The sequence below is a fragment of the Trachurus trachurus genome (assembly GCF_905171665.1).
Source record: "Trachurus trachurus genome assembly, chromosome: 4".
Classification (NCBI taxonomy): domain Eukaryota; kingdom Metazoa; phylum Chordata; class Actinopteri; order Carangiformes; family Carangidae; genus Trachurus; species Trachurus trachurus.
Window position 1 is genome coordinate 21534836 of NC_139898.1, and position 20656 is coordinate 21555491.

Here is a 20656-nt window from a genome sequence, read left to right on the forward strand (position 1 = left end):
ATGTAGACATATGGGTGCCATGCTGCGGCTGCTTTCATCCAAATGGCATGTTTTAATCAATCCAAATCTGTCCCGGCTAGTAGATAACATTGGAAACAGTGGGAGGTATACACACAGAACAGATGAGAGATGAGATGCACAATAGCAACTGAGTGTGGAAAAAGTCAAAAACATAACCAAGTTGTGTGACCAATCATAGTGTGGCCATTGCCTTTAAAAGCCAGGCACCCAGGAAGATTTCTATTGTAACAGCGCAGTGTTTCACACAGAATAAGATTCTATTCGTGGTGAGCAGATTACATACTGACCAGTGATCCTAGTCGCAGCACAAGCAAGCAGCCGCTCCGTGCACCCCAAGGGACAAAGAAGGGCTGGGCAATACATAAAGCTGAGTAGTATAGCACTTCACAAAGAAGCATTGGCACCGATCCCACCCTTAGACATGTTTTATGCAAGGAATGTTTAAATTTAATCCAGGTGATGCTTTACCAGTTAGTATGAAATAATGCTTCTCTGCAGAGGCTCGTTCACATCCAAGAGACATCCGTGATGCATGGCAATGTTATGCAATGCACAATATGCCACAACAAAGCTCCGACCTTCCGAGGGCTGTGTAATGTTCCAACCGATGTTCCAAATATCTGAAGCTCATTTTCAGCATACACTGCTTGTGCAATAACAGGCAGTGTGTATGTGTGTGTGTGTGTGTGTGTGTGTGTGTGTGTGTGTGTGTGTGGGCACATAGCTTGATAATACACCCTTAAAATAACAGTTAAGTACTTCAGCATTGACTTTAGACTCAAATTGTTTGGTGGTCAATGCACCAAACAATGCTTCTGACAGCACTTTGTTTTTCAAGACAAACACACACCCCCAGCTCAGAGGGGGGCAAGTCTGTTTGCTTTTTAAACAGTGCGGCTGCCGGACCGGCAACTGGCAGCAGCGTCAATCCAAAAGTAATGAAGATACTTGCATTGCGTATGGTGCTGCTTTGCACAGGCTTTAGGATCATACCCTGAATGTTTACTGCCTCAAGGATACAAGTATGCAGCTTACCTCCTCTGCTGCCCTAGTTTAGCAACACTAAGCTCACCGTCTTTTCAAATAAATATATTTTTTTCTCACCTCTCTGCCACTCTTCTCTGCATTTTATCTCCCATACTTCTTGCTCTCTCTATACAGTAGGTGCTGAAACTAGTGGAAGAGGGCAGAGGTTACCTCAGAGGCAGACAAACAGGAAGAGGAAAAACAGCCAGATCTGTTGCTGATACTGCCAAGCTTATTCTTCACTGTCTCATTACAGGGCAGCCACTGCCTGTCTGCGTGCCTGCCTGCCCGCTGGCCCGCTCTTACTTTGTCCCCTTTTCTCTCCTGCACACACATACACCTACAAAAAAACTTAAACACACCACAAACAATCAGCTGTCAACCAGGTATACTTGCACCCACACACCTGCTCATGTTTCACTAGGTGTCTTATTAATTTTTCATCCAGCTTGCCTGATGCCCTGGACTCACCTTATCCTCTAAAATGAACACATTAAAGATAAACACTCGACCCTTCAACAACAAAGCAGCGGCACATTAGCACTACAGAGAAAAGACTGACCAAATGAGTATGGAATTGAAGTGTTAGAACAGAGAACTTCCATCTACGAAAAGTACGTTTTAGGAGAAAACTATTTTCTGAAATGTAGTTTTAAAAAGTTACAAAAACCCAAAGGGTCATGATGAGTGAACCCAAGGGGAATATTTCACAAATCTAAATGTGTGTTTGCACTGCCACTTGGTTGATATGTACAGGGAATACTGATGAAATGAACAGCAAGGAGGAGAAATTCTTTTTTTTCTATCTCTCTATCATCTCTCTTTTCTCAAACTGTCTCTTCCTCTCAGTCTTAGGCTCAGGCTCAGACTTTTAAAGCACAAACCAATTTTGAAATGGGATTGCATCATGCACATGAAGAGAGATCCCACATATCTTAAGTTCTTTAGCAAAAATACTCACACTACAAGCTGAGATCAGAACAGTTCCTAATATTACCTAATGTAATGTGAATTTATTCGGGCTTGGCCGTCAAATGAGCTGAAATTCCCATCTTATCCCTTTAACTGTTTTTTTTCCCTCTACAGCAAAACTATTTCATACCTTCTTTAAAATATGTTGTCAATAAAGGAATTCTAAAACAAATGAATAAATAGCATCCCCTTGTTCTGGGACTACGACCAAAGACATTACATGTGCAGTCTAGTGTAGTGTAATCTGAATTTAAACAATTCATTGTTTAAAATGTAGTGGTCAGGTAGATGCATGGCACACACTGCATACATCAAGTGAGTAATCACCATCCACTGCAACAGGCTGCAGTCACTCTCTCAAACACATGGCCCGCTGAAATACAATGAAATGAGACAGGCAGAGAGGGAACAATTGTGCAGTGTAGAGATAGAGAGGAGAGAGTCTGGACTGTAATGGTGGTGATAGTGTGTGAGAGAGTCAGAGATACTGAAGACGCTGGATGAAACGCCGTAAGCGAGGTTGAAACAGAATGTCTTAAGGCTTGGCCTGGAGCCACAACTGGTTGAGTGGTTGATTGGACTTTCCACCACTCTTTTTCCCACTTTCTTCTTTCTCCACCATGTCATCCTTGCACCTTTGCCTGCCCCCACATCCTGGCTTTCACTGTCTCTCATCCCCACTCCTGCTATTCACACTGTGCGCATGTATCACGATCCAGAATCCCATTAAAATTCACTATTACCTCTCCATCCCAAGAGAGCAGCCTATTAGAGCCTGATCAAACAGTAGAAACACTACAGCCCAGCTCTCCTCTGGGTGATCGTCCGAAACCTGACTTGACCTGCACAGTGTTGCTCTGTAGCAGATGGGTGTGGGCTTCTGGTGCTACTTTACAGTAAACCAGCGACTGAAACAGCATAGGAGACAACAAAACAATACTTGTACAAGCTAAAAAATAAATAATGGAAAATTGGCAGAAACGTTGACATACTGTAGCTGAATCCAAATGGAAATGTTGCTTTATTCTCTGTGCCAACAATTGTAGACTGAAAGCAGAGCCTTAAGTCATGCCCACAGACCCTGGACTTACATGTATATGTACACTAAAGAACAAACTATCCTTAACAAGAAGCAATAGGCAGAGGAAGAGGGAAGAGTATATTGGTGAGGTGAGGGTAGGAGGGGTTAGAGGTAAAATTAGAGACAAAAAAAGTCAGTGCTGTGGATGGATGAAAACCAGGTCTGCAACTTGGCATACTCTGGGAGAAAGTAAGTGGACTGGACAGGTTTGTAGAGAGTAACGAGAGTGATGAGAGGCAGAGAGAAGGGTACGTCTGATTGGTTCCACCTGGTTGCGAGTGACAAAGAAAATTTGCATGATGCAAGGGTGTGTGTGTGTGTGTGTGTGTGTGTGTGTGTGTGCATACAGATGCATGGCTGAAAATAAAGGTCATGGTGAGGTCTGATGTTAATGCATCAACCATTCATATGAAGCTAGACCAGAAAGCTGAATTGTGTATCAGAGGTGAGTCTCTGTTGCCTGCTGGTTCAAACAGCCCGGAGCTTGCGTGTATGTTACTTCATGAGAAACACTGCAGCTCAATGACTTCACCACTGAAGTTGAACTCAACCAATATGAATGTTTCTGCCTCGAGAGCAGCTCTGCTGTGCTGCGATCGGTTCGATGGGATAGACACATCATCTTCACAACTTTTTCAACATTTTAAAAAATGAACATCAGATCAAAAGTCTCATCAATCACAGTATTTGCTCCTTGGGATGCCTCAGGGGAGAATCTATTTGCAACAGTAATCACAGGGCTAAAGACTGTGGCAGTTTAAAAATTCGAGCTCACAAAAGCAGGTTAGCTTCCCATGATCTCCTCACAACAGCATGAGCTGACAGTATCCCAGTGGCAACGCCGCCTGCTGTTTGACACACTAAACACTTCCCTGGAAAAACAGGCAAATCCTAAAAACAGGAAAAGAAAAATGTTTCCAAAAAAAAAAAAAAACCTAGAGCATGCTGCAAGTTGTGTCAGATCTCAAGAGTGTGCTTCATACACTTGTCAGTCCCTCTCCAAGGACTCCCAGAGGACTGTGTGTGAGTCTTAGTGGAGCCAGATGGCCCCCATCTTAGGTATTCAGCTGAGGCAGTAGAGCAACAGCCAAAGAGGTGTCACAGTTGGTGCTAAACGCACCCTGCCATCACCACCAACACAAGCACCCGAACACACATTCATACACACAAACAGTAGAGACAACAGAAGAGAGGGTGGGGTTCTGTCATTGCCACAGTACAGTTTAAAAAAAGACTATGGAGATGAGGTTTAGAGTTTAGTCTGCATGTCTTTCTGTATGACGTAATGTCTGTGGGTTTATGAGGTAGCTGCATTTATCTTATGTGTACATGTTTTAGTGGATGGGGTCACGTGCATGGGCATTGCTGCACATATGCGTGTATATGTCTTTGCTGTATAGGAGCATCTTTACCACATGTGCATGCAGCCATGGCTTGTCTGCAAGAGTAAACATTGTGGTGCTGTTCATTTCCTTTTCAAACTCAGAGCAGAGTCCACATGCTGTCATGGTAGATGAGTTTGCAATTGGACAGAAAGTGCTGTTTTACTGCACCCTTCTGTTTGTGCCTGCCCACCAGTGACTATACATATAGTTCTATAGGAAGGTTACCGGACTTGCTTGAGGTTATGGAAGATGATTCACTGCTCATGCAATAAAGAAGCCTTTAAAAAAAAACGAGCATAGGGTATAGTCTACTCTTGTCTCTTGCTGTTACTCAAATAATCAGTACTCAGTCATATAAATGAGTTCCATGACCTTTATGATGGTTAAGTCATGCATGTTTGTTTATGTGTATGTTATCCCGTGTTTGTTTTTGTTCACATACATGAATGCATGCAGCTTTTATTTTCTTAAAAATTTGTGCCACGGCTCTCCGGCCAAGTCACCCAACATGGCAACCCATTTTTCTACCTCTCCAGATCCCAGACCACAAACCCTCTGTTTACTGCGGATGTGTCCCTTGTGCCTTGTCCCATATCCCATAATCCTTTGCCCCTGTTCCAAGAACCCATGTTTGCCTATTGTCCTCCTCACCTGTTCTACACTGCCAATCGTCCACAACACCCCCTGTTGTCTCCCTTCATCTCTGGCCAACTTTTCTACAATTTTTTTTTTTTTGCTGTTGCCTATTTGTGTCTCTGGTTTGCTCCACTTCCACCACACTCACTCTCTAACGTTTTCACATTTCACCTCTCTCTACATCCTGGCATTTCTGGGTTTTCTGTGAATTATATTAGATCTCTCTCTCTTCTCTCATACGCTGCATCTTTCTGCCTTCTGAAAGCTGGCAGGTTAATGCAGCGGGGCTCGACCTCATTAAAGAGAGACAGAACGTGCTGCTCTCCTCCTCTGCTGCTCATGTTGCACCTTCACTCTCATCATCACACTCATCCTTCACTTTACTGTTGGGTCGTGCCTGGGCAGGAAAGCTGCGGTCTTCCTCTGGGCTCTTGAGGAAACCTTGTCGAGCTGATTCCAAGAACTTTTCATTTTCTTTCTGGTGCTGTAGACTGCCCTGGGTTTGCCCTGTACTCTATCACACACCCATTTGCACACACTGCTGCACATGCCTGGCCTTGCAGTTTAAACTTAGATGTGTGTTTTGTTTTTGCTTTTAAGTTTTTGTTTTCAATCCTTCTGTGTGTCCAGATTTGTTTATAAGGGACTTTCTGGACTTGAAATTGCTCTCTGCTCACTCAATATACATTAGGCAGTGAGTAAAACTGTACTAAGTTTTAGTAAATGTATAGAAACTTTTAAAGGGTGACTGAGGCACTCCCCAGCCCCCACCCCTTTCCAACACCCACAACATCATGCTTCCAGGGTAGGGGGTTTGTTGCTAACAATAACTATCCAAGGATGCTGAGCCAGGCTTCCAATCCCTGCTCCAACATGCAGTGACAGCCAGGGAGGCCTAGCTTGTGTGCTGCCTGCCAGCCAGCCAGCAATAGCTCAGCTTCATCCAACCCTGGAAACATGGCAGATGGCGGCAGGAGAGAACAGAAGAGAAGGGAGAAGGCACTTGGTGTGTGTCTGTATATCTGAGGCAGACAGCGTCAGGTAGACTGAGATAGAAGGACATGGGAGTGTGTGACCACACACTTGCTCACCTCTGATACCGTCCTCCCTGACCTCTACGCTGGAGTTAAATAAATAACATCTATTTCTGAAACTAAACTATCACCACTTACACTCTCAATGAAGGTCGACAAAGATCAGCTATCACAGATTTCATCTACACACATCTCATACTGTTTTGTTATTTTACACCTGTTTGTGTGAAGAGAGAATCTGTGTGTGTGTGCGTGCGTGTGTGTGTGTGTGTGTGTATGTATGTGTCCAGACACATCTGTCAGTCGCTGTGCCCTGACTGTCTATGGGTGACCAATCAATCTTTTTCATTCAAGGATCCTGTGGGTTTTCATCACGGGCAAATAGAGGTTCAGCTCTTACATGAATGGACAGTTGATTAGGGACATCAATCTGATGGACCCTTGATAAACAGTGTGTACACTGCCCATCTGCTGCAAGGGAATATAAATCTATTTTAGGCTGCGATGGGAGTTTTAGGAAATAATCGGCTACCACTTAATCATGTTAAAATAGAATATGCAATCATTAAATGGTCAGATACATAATGAAGTACTAATTGTACCGAATGTTACAATATTGTTTGATGAAATAATGCTTGTGACAAATGCAGAACAACCCAGCCAATCACCTCTTGTGGCTAAAAGTCAAAATGGCTTTCAAAGGGCACTTCCTACAGAAATTACATGTATAAGCAAAAAGACTTCAAGGTTCAGCCCTTGCCTACTGTCAAGTGAAGTTCAACAACTCCAAGACAAGATGTCACCTCCCCAAAAAAAATAACCTGAGAAGCTCCCGGATGTACACTTAAATGATTTATTTTTCAGTTACCCCTCTCCACACTGTTTCATAATGCAGGACTCACCTCGGATAATGGACAGCTTGGCATTGACGGTGACTTCGCCCTCGCTGTTCTCTGCCACACACTCATAGATGTTCTCATCACGTGGCGCTCGGAGAGGCTGGATTCTGAGGACGGCTCCGGCACCCTCGTCAAACTCAATCGTCTGTGGCATAAGGAATAGGGTTAGGTTAGACAGTTGTGGGATTCCAATAAAAATGCTAACAGTGTTGAACCAGTGTGAGCCAGTATTAGCACAGAGTATCAGCGCTAACAACTGTCTTGGAGACACATTGATTAGTTTGGTGTCAGCTGTCTCATTATTTAAGATGTAATGCTGATAAGAAGCCTGTTTTCCTACCTCAATACTAAATTTGAGACGTACAGAAGTGAGTTATAACAAGATATCCTCGGATGGAAAGGGACTGTGTATCAAGTCTTTTATAGCCCCTGGTCCTCATAAATAGAGTTATAATGAAATACACCCCCCCACACACACATACACACGCACGCACACATACACACAAACAGTTGCAGTCCCATATCTTTATGCATGAGGCGCCCGCTTCTGTATGTTTTCATTTCGCGTTTTTATCTGTGATTATGCCCTTTGTTCTCTTTAAAGCCCCTTATTTTGAACCGTGTTGAAAGGGCTTTTTTAAAACAAACTCAGACTACAACCAGAATGCAACATGTGCTCAGAATACTGACAACACTGCTTCACTTACATCTCAACATTTAAGACAAACTACATAAACATTAACACACTTTGTATTTGAATTGTCATGATGCTTTTTGTTCAACAGAAACTCAGACTTCTTGAATGACAATTTTCTATTATTTCCCCACTATAGATAAAAGTGTGCGCATCAAGCTCTGAAATGAATCACTCACACAACTTGACAGCAGAAGTAATTATATTGCTTGACTGCCAGTTTCCTAATACAGACTAATTGGATATCAGCATCCTGATGTTTTGGATGTTGAGAACAATGGAGTGCTATTTGAAATAGTCTGAACTTGCCAATAAATAAATTCTGTAATGACTAGAAATGCACTTTAACAGTGTCCTCATTACATTCAGTAGAACTACTTTCCAATGACCTTTTAAATGTGTATTTGTTTTAAAATGTGGATGTGTGGGTGTGATTGACAGCAGGCCAGTTCTTCAGAGTTGTTTAGAGTTTGGCCACAGGTCAGCATCTCAAAGGCCATGGGTTGGTTTCTTTTAAAGTTAATATATCAACACCCATGTATCCTACGGTAAGAAACTGAACCTCAAGACTTGAGTAAATGACTAGAATTTAAATGGTGCGCTTTCTGAAGTGATCATCCCCTTTACTTTAATAAAGATGGTCATTTCCAAACACCACCTCTGTAATACTGTAATTCTAGATGGATGAAGCGTTAGACAAGATGGCCAACCTGTTTGTCAGTCTCACGGCAAACCTTCTCTACCAATATCTCTCTCTTCCTCAGAAGAGCTTACACCATCTCAACGAAGGGTTCACTGTTGAGATCTCTGAGCAAAACATGACTTTGAGATACAAGTACAAGTCTTCAGCAGCCCCGCTGCTCCACTGCTGCACATCTCAGAGCCGAGCCGTTAATTAGGCTAAAAACACTGCAGAGCACGGCATCACGATCGATATCAAAGCAGCTGTCTAGAGGGTAGAACAGAAAAAAAAAATCATAACTACTTCAAAACCCCTTTACAAATTTTTTATTTCATGCTAAACGGAGGAAAAGAAGCGTCCGTTCTGGCGGGCTGCTTTACGCCCTTGGCTTTGTTTCCCACTTAGCATGCAAGAGAAGAGAACGTACAAACACTACTTGTCTTTTTAGTTTGTCCTCCGTTGAGATGCTGCTTTCCCCTGTGTTGATGTTGTTGTCATTTTTTTGCTTTTTAGCCCCCTCCCCTGTGGTTGTCTTCATGCTGGAATGTGTGTGTGTGAGCGTGTGTGTGTGTGTGTGTCTCTGTGCACTGTCGTCATCCTTAACGAAAGCAACTTTTTAATTAAGAGACACTGAGCATCAATCAAGACTTTTAGAGATGCCATCTGGGATGCCTGCCGAGAACTGAACAACAAACATCATGAATAACACACAGACAGACACATTCACAGGGACAGGACTGCATGCAGAAAAAAAGAAAGAAAGAAAAAAAAAAAGCCCCAGTACTAGAAACAAGAATGTGACAACAGCAGAGCCAGTCAAGTGCAAAGAGGACAGAGTCGGAGGAATGGGAGAGCTCTGCATTGCATTACTGGGCAACTGTAGCTAATGGACGACCTGCACATCACTCAGAGGTTAGCACGGCCTGTCTGTGAAAAGATTGGTAGCTGTTGTGCAGGACTATTTGTGAAAACTGAGGGTGAATAAAGCAAATGAAAACACCCTTTTCAAAACGACTGCGTGGGAACCCAAGAACAACAGAAGACCGAGCTTTTAATGTGAATGTGGTGATGAAAACAAGAATGTGTGTGTGGACAAATAAAGGTTAAAAAGAGTGTCATGCTGCAACCAAGGACAGTCGCGTTCTGCCTGTGAGCTGACTTTGCTTGATGAACTCCAAGTTATGTCTTATCAGCAGCTAGGGATCATACAATTGTCAATAATTCTAGATCTTGCTTGTTCCAATATTAAATATAACAGTAAGATTACAGCATCACTATGTAGTTAGATCAATTATCAGTGATCAGCAGATTGTTAATACTTACTGATGGGCATTTAAATATGCATTTCATTTTCTTTTTCTGTCATTTTGCAAAATACACGTTAGAATAACCAGATACTGTATCATATATCATATTTCAGACACCTCACCCCTACTGTTTCTGAATATTTCTGGTGATATAATGAATTTTTCAAATTTTATTCTTTAGTCCTGCTGTGTGACAGTGCAGTAATAGGAATGGCCTGTTGCCTGCCACAAAATCTCCGGACCTCCACTGTGCAGCAGCGATGGACTCACCTCTATACGCTGGGAGTTGACCTTCTTGCCTTTCTTGTTCCAGCTAACCCTTGGTTTGGGGTCGCCTGTCGCCTGGCAGACAAAGGAGACCACGCCCCCTGAGACGCCAATCTGGTCGATGGGAACTTTAGTGAACCGTGGTTGTGCTGAGGGGAGAGGAAGGAAAGAGAAGGAGAGAGAGAGATGGAGACAGAGAAGGAGAGATATTACCACCATTGGAGCTAACTCCATTCCTAGCAAGGCAGCATTAAATAAGGGTAATTACATTTCTGAAAGCCCAGACTTCCAAATGCCAATTTGAGTGCACGCACATACTTTCACACAGACACACAACTCTCTAATGTCACACAAATCCACACTAGATGGTTCTTGCAACCCCTCCTGGATTTTATAGTTCTCTGTGTACCACACAAGCCCTGCACACACTGTTCTGCCAGTTTGAGTTTTGAAGAGAAAATAAAATGAATACAACACAGTCAACAGCAAGAACGGATAAACAGGACAACCAGATATTGGATTGATGGATGAGCCGCTATGGAAAGATGACAATCTCAGGTGAACCGCACACGTAGACAGCTTGGCATTTAATGGCTGTTGTGGTGACTTGAACCTGCTGCTTTATTCCTGACAGGGCAGCCTCTTTAATCACTGGGCCATGCCCTCATTGCAGTTACCACCTGCAGTCCAAAACCTGTGTTGACATTAAACTACAGTACTATGCCTTTCTCATCTGGTACCCCAGTTTCAATGCTGTGTAGCTTTGTGTGTTGATCGAGACACTGTGAATTTATATGTTGATGTTGTGCCAAGGTGCTGATGATCAGTAACAAAAAAAAAAAAGAAATACGGCCCAATGGGGAAATGCACTATTGATACACTGAGTATAAGTAGCTAGCCTATGAGGTGGTTAAAGTGAGTTTTTATTATAATTTGTATGACACTGTAATAAAGTGTTAAAAAGTTAGAAGTGATTATTGCACTGACAAAGCCACAATCAGTTGTTAAATTCTCATGTGGCTCACACATACTAAAAAAGAAATGCACTCACAGAGCTGAGACCATGTCATTAAACTGCCCATCAAATGTTAGTAATTCCTGTTGCTTATGGTGGTGGTGTGTTTTTTCGCTCCCTAATCGCTGCAGTTGCAGTAGGTTCGGAGCAGTAGAAAGAGGAAAAGGGAGAGAAAACACAGTCTCCTGGGGAACTTGTTAAATCTGAATCATACAGATATGTGTGGATGATCAAACGGCCAGCGCATAACGTCAAATTAATAATTAAGGGACCATGGGCCGACACCAGTCTCCAGGCACAGCTAAACACATATGAAGGAGAATTCCTGCATTCATTATCAGGGTGAGGAGAGCGATAGGGAGTGGGTATTTTGAAAGAACGAGGCAAAGAGAAATAGTGTAAGACAAGGGAACGGAAAAGAGGGTTGACTGTAGTGCCTCGGGAAACCAGAGGCACTGCATGTAAAGTTCATCTCCCCGCCTCCAACTAACACCCGAAATGTTACTGATGCAAATATTACAACGACATTCACAAACTAACTTAACTAATGGTTAACAGTTAGTTAGCCTGAGCAGAACGGGGCTTGCTGAAGGATAAGACAGCAAAAATGTAATCCTGCCCTGCTCATGAGTGTGTGAGACAAACTTAACCTTAGTTATACATGCTGTAATATGTTTGAGACAAGCAGTCAGCAGCCGGAGTTGCTCACTTGCAGATGAGTGGAGTCACTCTTATCTTGCTTTGATTTATTTTTTCTCTGCTTTATCGTCCTTTGTTCTGAGGTAATTTAATGCATATGTAGCTCAGGGGGTAAAACATGACACTGAGTACAAGGCCAGTGGTAGTGGAACCATGCATACTAAGGAAAAAAATAATAAAAAAGGTGCACTTTTACATTAAAGTGTTACCTTCATGGAGCATGTGACTAAAATCGTCGTACATCATTCCGACAGGCTGTGAGTGTTGGACGCCCTGAGCTAAATAAATCAGCCACAGGGCAGGGATAAAACTCTTCTACTTTAATAAAAAGTATTAAAGGGATGTGTTGCTGGCAATCATTTTAATGTTGGAAATATTGATTGCTGGCCTTCTGATGGTCAAATGAAAGAATATTGATTGTTGCCTCCTTCAAAAAATATTTCTTAGCACTCTACATCTGCCAAAATAACCTCAGAGGAAGTCACGTTTCCTGATGCTGTGTGAGGCTTTACTGGATATAATGTTTTAGGAAGATGAAAGATTTGTGAAACCCAACAATCCTCTGTTAATACCTCAATATCTTATAAATGAACACTACATATTAAACAAATAGTTAATACAGCCCATTGAGCTCCACTGGCGTGACATGACAATGCAATATATTATAAGTGTTCTAAAGTAATGTGTCAAGGCAGTCATTTTTATTTATTTATTTATTTTTCATTCTGACTGAAGATTTCTGGTCAACTGCTGACAAGGGACGTGATTTAATGTGGCCTGGTGTTTACATGCATCAACGCATTTAATCAGAACAGCTTGTTGACACACAGAAGCAATGAATACATCACACATTCATCTTTCTCGACAGCCATCTTATCTGTTTGGAGTTGTGATGTGCAAGCAACTCCCTGAAGATGGATATCTATTGTCTGTTCAGCGCAGCAGTTGCTGTTATTGTCCAATAATTATTATCCCATAATGTTCAATTGTTATTGAGTCTGTATTAAAAAAAAAAAAGAAAAAAGAAAAGAAACTACCAGCAGAGGACCACCAGCTCAGGTTGGAAAAACGTATGTAACCCACGCATTTCAGGGCATTTATGAATTATGAAAAGGTTTAAACTACACCTGTGCAAATGTTACTCACCACAACAGGGGAAGACTAAAAAAAATCATGAAATAAATCACTCTGCATCCATTGTGTATACACTACAAAGGGTTTCACACAAAGGAATAGGTCGACTTTATCTGGTGCATACAATGATCCCTTTTGGCATTTTATACTTTCAATTTCCATTCTCAAACTGCAAGACACAGCTTTACACAACACAGCTCCTCTGCATTTGACCTCCCCTTACAATGTGCCCTCTGTCGAGACAGAAGAGGGATTTACACAGAGCAGGCCTGTGGCAGTGGTTCTGCTGAAGGCCAGCGCTCTTTGATTAGTTTTCCCCTGGACCATTCGACATTTCCACCCAGTTGCCTTCTCTCTCTCTTTCCCTCTCTGCTTCAGAGGATGAGAGAGATGTACAATAAATGTGCTTTGCCCACATGTCAGTCTGAATTTAACTCCTGACAGATTCAGGATTCTCAAAATGTGCTAAATGCAGTTTTCAACATTACCTAAGGAGGGTTTAAAGTGAGAGGCTGGGAGGAAAGACATATGAAATAAAAAAGAATGAGACAGAAGAAGAGGAGTGCAGCGGGAGGTGGCAAGGTCAGCGGTAAAGAAAAAGTTGAAAGAGGGGAGAAGAGAAGGTGACAAGGGGGTGCAGGGACTGGAGGAGATGATGTGAACTGTGAGAGCAGATCTGAAAGAGCTAAATATTTAATCAAAAAGAAAGTTTCAGTTTTCTCACTTGCTTGGATTTCTTGTTATTTGTGGTTACTGCTTGTTTTTTCTTTCTTGTTTTTTCTCGAAACAGGCAGATGAAAACATGAGATTTATACAGCCATGAAATACATACATTACATTTTCAGAGCATATCAAGACCCATTTTGTCCTCACATCCCCCTTTACGTAGGAGGTTTTCACCTGTACCTGCTAATCAGCTTCACTCATTCTGTTGCAAACATTTAGGAGACTGTAAATGCTACGACACTGTTGTGTGTCCTCCACAATCCCTTTTACCTGTTATCTCTGTGCCATATATTCAGCAGAACACAAACCACTGGTCACAGTGTGGCATTTGAGCAACAAGATTCTGTTTTTTAAAAGGATAAAAGCTCTTGTCAAAAGCAACAATTCATTTCATAACTAAGGATATAGTCATAAATACACATTTTTAAATTATATTCTATTTCTTTGAAAATATCTCACATGGCTATAATACCAGCTGTGAGGGAGCAAATAGCAACACAACACACACAGCAGGTTGTGCAGGAACAGGTTGTGTGTGCTTGTGTGTGTTTGAGACAGGAGACATGTCTCTCACGATATCCTAAAGAATGCTCATTCCCCTACACTTGACATACATATGGAAGTGCTGTCAGAAGTTAATCCCTGGCCTTCAGTGTTCACACAGACATATGTCTAAAAGTGAAGTTCCATAGGTTTTACTGCAGGCCACAGAATTATACATAATTACATAATGTAGGCACTGAGGAGTTGAGACAGGTTTCTGTTTTCGGCTCTGCTGTCTCACTCCCCCATGCCTGCCCACTTATGGGAAAGGGGCATCATTTCTCTACCTCACATGCACTACAGAAACACGTGCAACCTTTCTGCTTCTTTTTTTTTTTTTTTTTGCTCTTTTAAGACTATTCAGGTGGTTGGTTTGATATTATTTACATCCCATCAGCATTATTAAATCAACCTATGTTGGGTAGAGAGTCGAGATGCCAGGTTTTACTCATTCAGTCTGGCTGCCAATGTGAACTGAAGCCTGGAGCTTGATTTGTGAGGAGAATAAAAAGTAAATACTTACAGGTGTTCAAAATGATATAAAATGAACAATAAGAAAAAAAGAACACTACATGTTCATTTTTTTCTTTTGTGTATGCACAGTAAATACAGTAGGCCGTGTGTGCGCCTATTTGTTTGCCTGTGTTTTCATGCACATGTATACCATCAAAACACCCTGCAGCCACTGATTGTGGGCACATGAATGTCTATTATATTGCAATTACTAAAGGTAACTGTGTGAACTTTGATGAGCGTAATTAACCTTTTTTTCAATTTTCCTCCACTGTGTACCTCTGGGCCTCTGCTGCCAGTTACTGTTGACTTTGTACCTTTCTTTTTTTCATGCATGCTTGCCACGTGGCCAGTAATTGCAGGTTAGAGAAGGTTCAGTGGTATAGGGGTTTAAACTGCCCCAAATAATCCCAGTAATAGACGATAACGCAGCAGACCATACGATATAGTCAATGACACAGGTGTTGTTAGGATCTTGAGACAGTGGAGGCTTTGCCGAGGGGATGAGACAAAAAAGGTATTGTTTTAATTCTTGTCATTATTACTGATAATTGCTTATTGTGCACCACACAAACGAGTCTGTGCGGTGACGTCAAATGTCCAATAGTCATTAACAGGACTTAACAATGGACATGGATAACCACATTGTATTTAAACTTCTTCAATATCATCTTCTCAGTGACGTTATTCAACAACAATAGTGTTTTCTAAATAATAAAGGTGGCCATGACTAATTGACTTTTGAAAGAATATTATTACAATAATAATAGCAGTAACACTCAGAAAAATAATAATAGTGATCGACAGACTATCTTCCCTCTGTAATGACATGTTGCTGGCTTGACATTTCTATTTGTTTTGAAAACATCTTCAGTTCAGCCATGCTTCATAAAGGTGCCCCAGGGCAAATTAATTATGGCTTAAAGACTTAAGTTTGATTCTACAAAGGCAGAGTGAGCTATGTCTGTCCATGCTCAGCCCGTTTTCCACATTAGAGTGCAGACTAGCCAGACCAGCACTCTCAAATAAATGGGATTGAGGAAGACTGTGGCTAGTGAACAGCCCAACCTTCACCATCTTCACCACCCAGTCTGTGGGTGAATCAGAGTCCCATGTCCTGACTCACCTGCTACAGCAACATGTGTAACTATTCTTCCACCTCCTCTAGCTTCACTTGCACTTTGTTATGTCCTTCATCCCTTTTCTGGCTGCATTCTTTTTAACAGGTGGTTCATGGTATTGACATGGTTCAGTGGTGAACACCATGGACATTGGAAGTTGACAGACACTTGCTGTTGTTATTGTATCCTGACTAGACCATAGAAAAGATAGAGGCATCACCTTGATCTCTGTCAGTGGTGCATATTGCCAAACTCATAAAAGCTGAAACACATTCCCCCTGAAACCTGTTTTTTCTTTTTTAGAACATGTCCTTCTACACAATTGGTGTAGTAAAAAACCTTAGTGACTTACAACAACCTAGCTATTTCCTGTGAAGTCTTGACAAATTAATTTGGAAAGGCTTTGCATATCTTTCTATTCTTTTACTAGACTATAAAAATATACTATAAGAGTGTACTAGAATGTCCTCTGCTTTGCACACAACACAGATCTTTTGGGGCTTGGTTCCCACCAGGGCCATGTTTCCTAAAAATGTACACACTTCTTTTGCTGGGAGGTACCTTGTATAAAAGTCTCCAAAAAACCAGCACACGTAATGTTACCAGGGATGACATTGAAAGGACATTGCACCCGCAGTGGCCATTTGTCCCTTCCGCCAAAGTCTCTCTCTATTCCCAAAGCTCCCCTCAGACAGACTGAGGTACAGAACTACCCAGATAAGCACACGAGACCTGTCTTTATCTGCCTGGCAGGGGGACATGGTCTGAGCTAAAATAACCAGCACTGGGGGCCCAACTATCTTCACAAGGCCTTGAGAATAGAACAGGTCCATGAAAACACGACCAGTTAGCAGGAGGGGAAAAAAAAACAACCTCACACTGTGCATACAGACGCTTGTTTAGCTAATACAGCAACCACCTGCTAGTGGCCACTACCTCTGTTAGACCTGATAAGACAGAACACACTGGCTCTGTGATTATAAAGTGGTGGAGAGTGGGAGGCGGGTATGTGAATATGAGACGGCTCCATTTACAGTACTTTACTGTTGTCGTTTGGAATGGGGGAACGTTAGAGGAGGGAGGGGACTGGCTTTATGACTAATACAGTAATTGATGGAGAAAAGCTTCTCAGGTCATAAATAGGACCCATTATCCGCTGAATTAGCAAAGTGGGAGACAAAATGACGCACGGCCATTCGGTGATTTGCAGAGAAAGGCAGCAAATTGGGAAAAGGGCACTTGTTATCCATCTTGCTACAAATAGGTATCTTTCTGAGCACACAGGGAGTTTTTTTCCTACCAACAATGTCTGAAAAGAACATTTGGTGCTATTAGAGATACCACTACAAGCAAGCCAATCCCAGTTTCTCCAGCCATTCATGTAGCTGCCTGCAGAGTATAGTCGCTTGGAGGATACAGATGTTGTACTCAGAATTCCTGCTAATTAGATAAAAACATAGGACTTGATCCACATATCCTCATCCAATTCACTGTCACTTTACCTAAATTGATACTAAAGTGTCCATACATATTGACAGATATTATGCTTTTTTGTTTGTTTGTTTTTTGGTGGAAAAGAGCAATGCCAACCACGTGTGCCACTAATTTTAAAGAAGCTGATTTAGTGCTAAACTAATCCTGAGATTTAACTTGATTTTCATATTAACCAAACAGCAGACACATGACACACAAAAGGGCACTATCAAGACTGTCTATGTGCAGAAGAAAACAACTAATAAAGAGAGAGCAGAGTAACTTGGCATCTCAATTTGTCCAGGACCTAATTTTGGAGTTTGTCTACAAGTGTTGCCTCTCAATTTCACATTGAAATATATCTAGATAGTCTTAAGACATTTTTTTTGATGGATTGAAATATGATTTACTTTTGGATATTTCTAAACTAAAGGTGGTGCTGCTGTGTGTGGGAAATAAATCAAGTCAACTGGACCAGCAGGGCATACTTGCTGACGGTGAACTACAACCATGTGGTCCTCTGAAGTGTAGAGATTTACTAGCTTGCAGTATCCGCCAAGCTGCTAGAGCCGCCTGTCCGTCAGTCTGAGACAGACGGTCAGTCCATCAGAGAAAGACCATAGTTACACAAGACACATTCATCCAAATGTGCATTCAAGTGAACACATGAACACACAGACAAATATACAAGCAGCAGAAACACATATCCGCCCCCCCGCCGACACCCACACACACACACACACACACACACACACACACACACACCTCTTTCTACCTCTCACACACATAAACCCCACACACCCTCCGGGCCTAAACAACCAAGCCCCATCAATCAGGACCAATTCTCACAGGCTGCCTCGGCAAGCACCATCACTATGGAAACCAAGCTTTTACTCTAAACCCGTCCTGCTTTGTCTTGTCTGGAGGTTCTGACGAGTAATCACTGCCAACAAAGACCAGCAGACTGCTGCAAAAAACTTGAACTGGGGGTGAAAAGAAGGAAAGATGGGAAAATACTCTTTTAAGTTTCAGCAAAAACGAGGTAGAAGAAGAAAAAGTTTATTAGTCCGTTGCCTGTCTCTAACGGACAATTTGGTGCCATCAATACACAACAACTTAGAAGACAAAGAGTGTTGATCTTTTCATGACAGTGATAGTATTTCTCTTTCAGAGACAATGTCTCTGATATGAGATCCTCTATCATACTTGATTGATTTTATAATAGAGGCCACTTTGTTTCCATTGACTTTTATCAGCCTAATTCAACAGCACCTGATCTGAGGCACCTGTTATAAACTCAAAATCTCTCTTGGAGAACTGAAAGATAAGCACTTCTCCTCTCTCACCTCACTTGTTGCCAAGGTACTCTTGAGCAGTGCATTTAAACTGAGGGCGAAAACCATGTCACACAATGGTTGTGTTAGTGAGGTGTGAACCTCTGCAATTGTCTGAATGTGTATTTAAAATAAGCTCTGCCAGTCAGGATAATATAAAAAAAAAACCAGAAAGTACTGTTTAAACTAATCTCAGCAGCAGCCATATTCCACAGGTCGTGTTTCAGATCAAGCTCCATTCCTGTGTTACTTTGGCTGTACAAGCTTAAGGGTTAATGAAACAGTTGCTTTTCCAATTAAAATGTAAGGAAGAAAGGCTAATTGGGATTTGCTCCTGGGGCAGCTGGGGTGCCAAGCAGTTGTGGATGTAATGATTCACAAAGAGACTTTGTGCCTGCCTGCTGTATAGCCAGCTCTCACAGAGGAAAACTGTCCAGCTGGTAACCTCAAATGGGAGCCTCAAAAACCGTATTCCCCTTTCAACAAATTAATAAACAGACAGGATGAGATTATCTTTTACAAATACAAGTAAACCTTTTATAAAGGAAATTGACTGCAACCACTGATATATTTTTTTGTGGAAAAACAGGCCTTATCTGAAAGAATTATTAAGACATCTGCGGAAAAAACAATTGATTTCCATTGGCAAGAAATAAGATGATTAACTCTTCATCACATTTGTTATCACCTTGTTGAGGGAAAACAAATATATCAAGGCTCAGTAATGCATGAGATGAATAAAAATGCTATGTGTTGTGCAAACGTTTCCCCATTGCATCATACAGTGAAGCATCCCAGAGGTAAAAAAGAAAAAAAAATTGCCCAACCACACTTCTCTCAGAGCAAAACTGCATTTGCAAAATAGTGGTACACAAAAAGGTCTCAGTGTTGGTTCATTGTTGGAAGAAAAAAAAAAAAGCAAAAGATGCTGCTGAGTATCTTAAATAGATTCAATTATTTGTAAAAAGGGGAGACAGAATTATGGATAAGTGTGTGTCTGATTTCAAATTGACCACATAATACACAGAGGGAGTGAAATGGTAACAATTTTGTTTCATTTAGAGACTCACTTGAGGCAACTGACACTTGTCGGCTCATTAAATGAAGAGGCCACCTCAAATTGCCAAAGGTGTGTTAGGTCTGATCAAAACAAAGGACACTGGAATAAAGAAAATGGAGACAAACAGTCTCCCGTCTCTCTGTTGAAAATCAAACAGAAATCAGAGAAACACAGGCCTCCCTAATCTTTTCTCGACACTAAAATCTATGTATACGTGGCCCTGTCCACTCTCTCAGAGAGAGTTTGAAAAAATTAGCAGACAACACCAAAAAAATCTTTGAAGATCTAAACCTGCTCATCAAAGCATTGGAGGCATAACATTTAAAAAAAAAAAAAGCTACATCTGTAGTGTGTTGAATTCCTCTCTGCTAGAGAACAAAAAAAAACAAACGTAGAGCATAGAGGGATTGTGCCTTTCACATACTTCAATCACTTGTTTACTTGTATTGTTCTGTCAAACTGAGTCCGTACGACATTGCTCAAACTACTGAAGCATGTTATGGCAAAGAGACTGAGAAAAAGAGATGATGTCAAAAAAAAATAAAGAGAAGACAAAACATTACTTGCACTGTGGCCATAAGACAAGTACAAAATCTGAGCTTTTAAAGGTACCGCAATAAAAATGATTCCACTGATTGGCCTTCTTCTGATACTGTACGGCCACATCATTTTATATTTTTGGTCTGATTTAATGGTTGATGGCATGGGCTGTATGTAGGTGACCTCTTGATAATCAGCCATAAGAGCCAAAGCAGCACCGCTGATTACTTACTTGTTCTTTCACCACTGTATATCATTTCAGTGGGGATAAAACCGCTGGGTAGCTTGTCAACAGTGTTCAGCATTCTTGTATCAGAAGTATAGCAATTTGACAACATAGGCACCTACAGCCCACCCAAAACTATGCAATGTGCAAAGTTTGCACATTGTTAAGAAGGAGAGGTGGTTTCTTGTGCTAAATAAGATTGGTTTCCTGCAGCTCTGAGAACTCAACCTGTAACAACCCTCAGAATACAGACGGCACCAACAGGAAA

At 41.6% G+C, this 20656-nt stretch overlaps 1 protein-coding gene across 1 annotated transcript in view; it reads right to left on the bottom strand.

Annotated features, from left to right (window-relative positions):
- The window catches only part of ptprsa (protein tyrosine phosphatase receptor type Sa), a 128044-nt gene that overhangs the window by 103256 nt on the left and 4132 nt on the right, over positions 1-20656 (bottom strand). The window contains exons 2-3 of the mRNA XM_083970445.1: positions 10008-10153; positions 7058-7199 (exon numbers count right to left, since the gene is read on the bottom strand). Of these exons, the coding sequence (XP_083826571.1) occupies positions 7058-7199; positions 10008-10153 (288 nt within the window). The remainder of the gene's footprint in view (positions 1-7057; positions 7200-10007; positions 10154-20656) is intronic.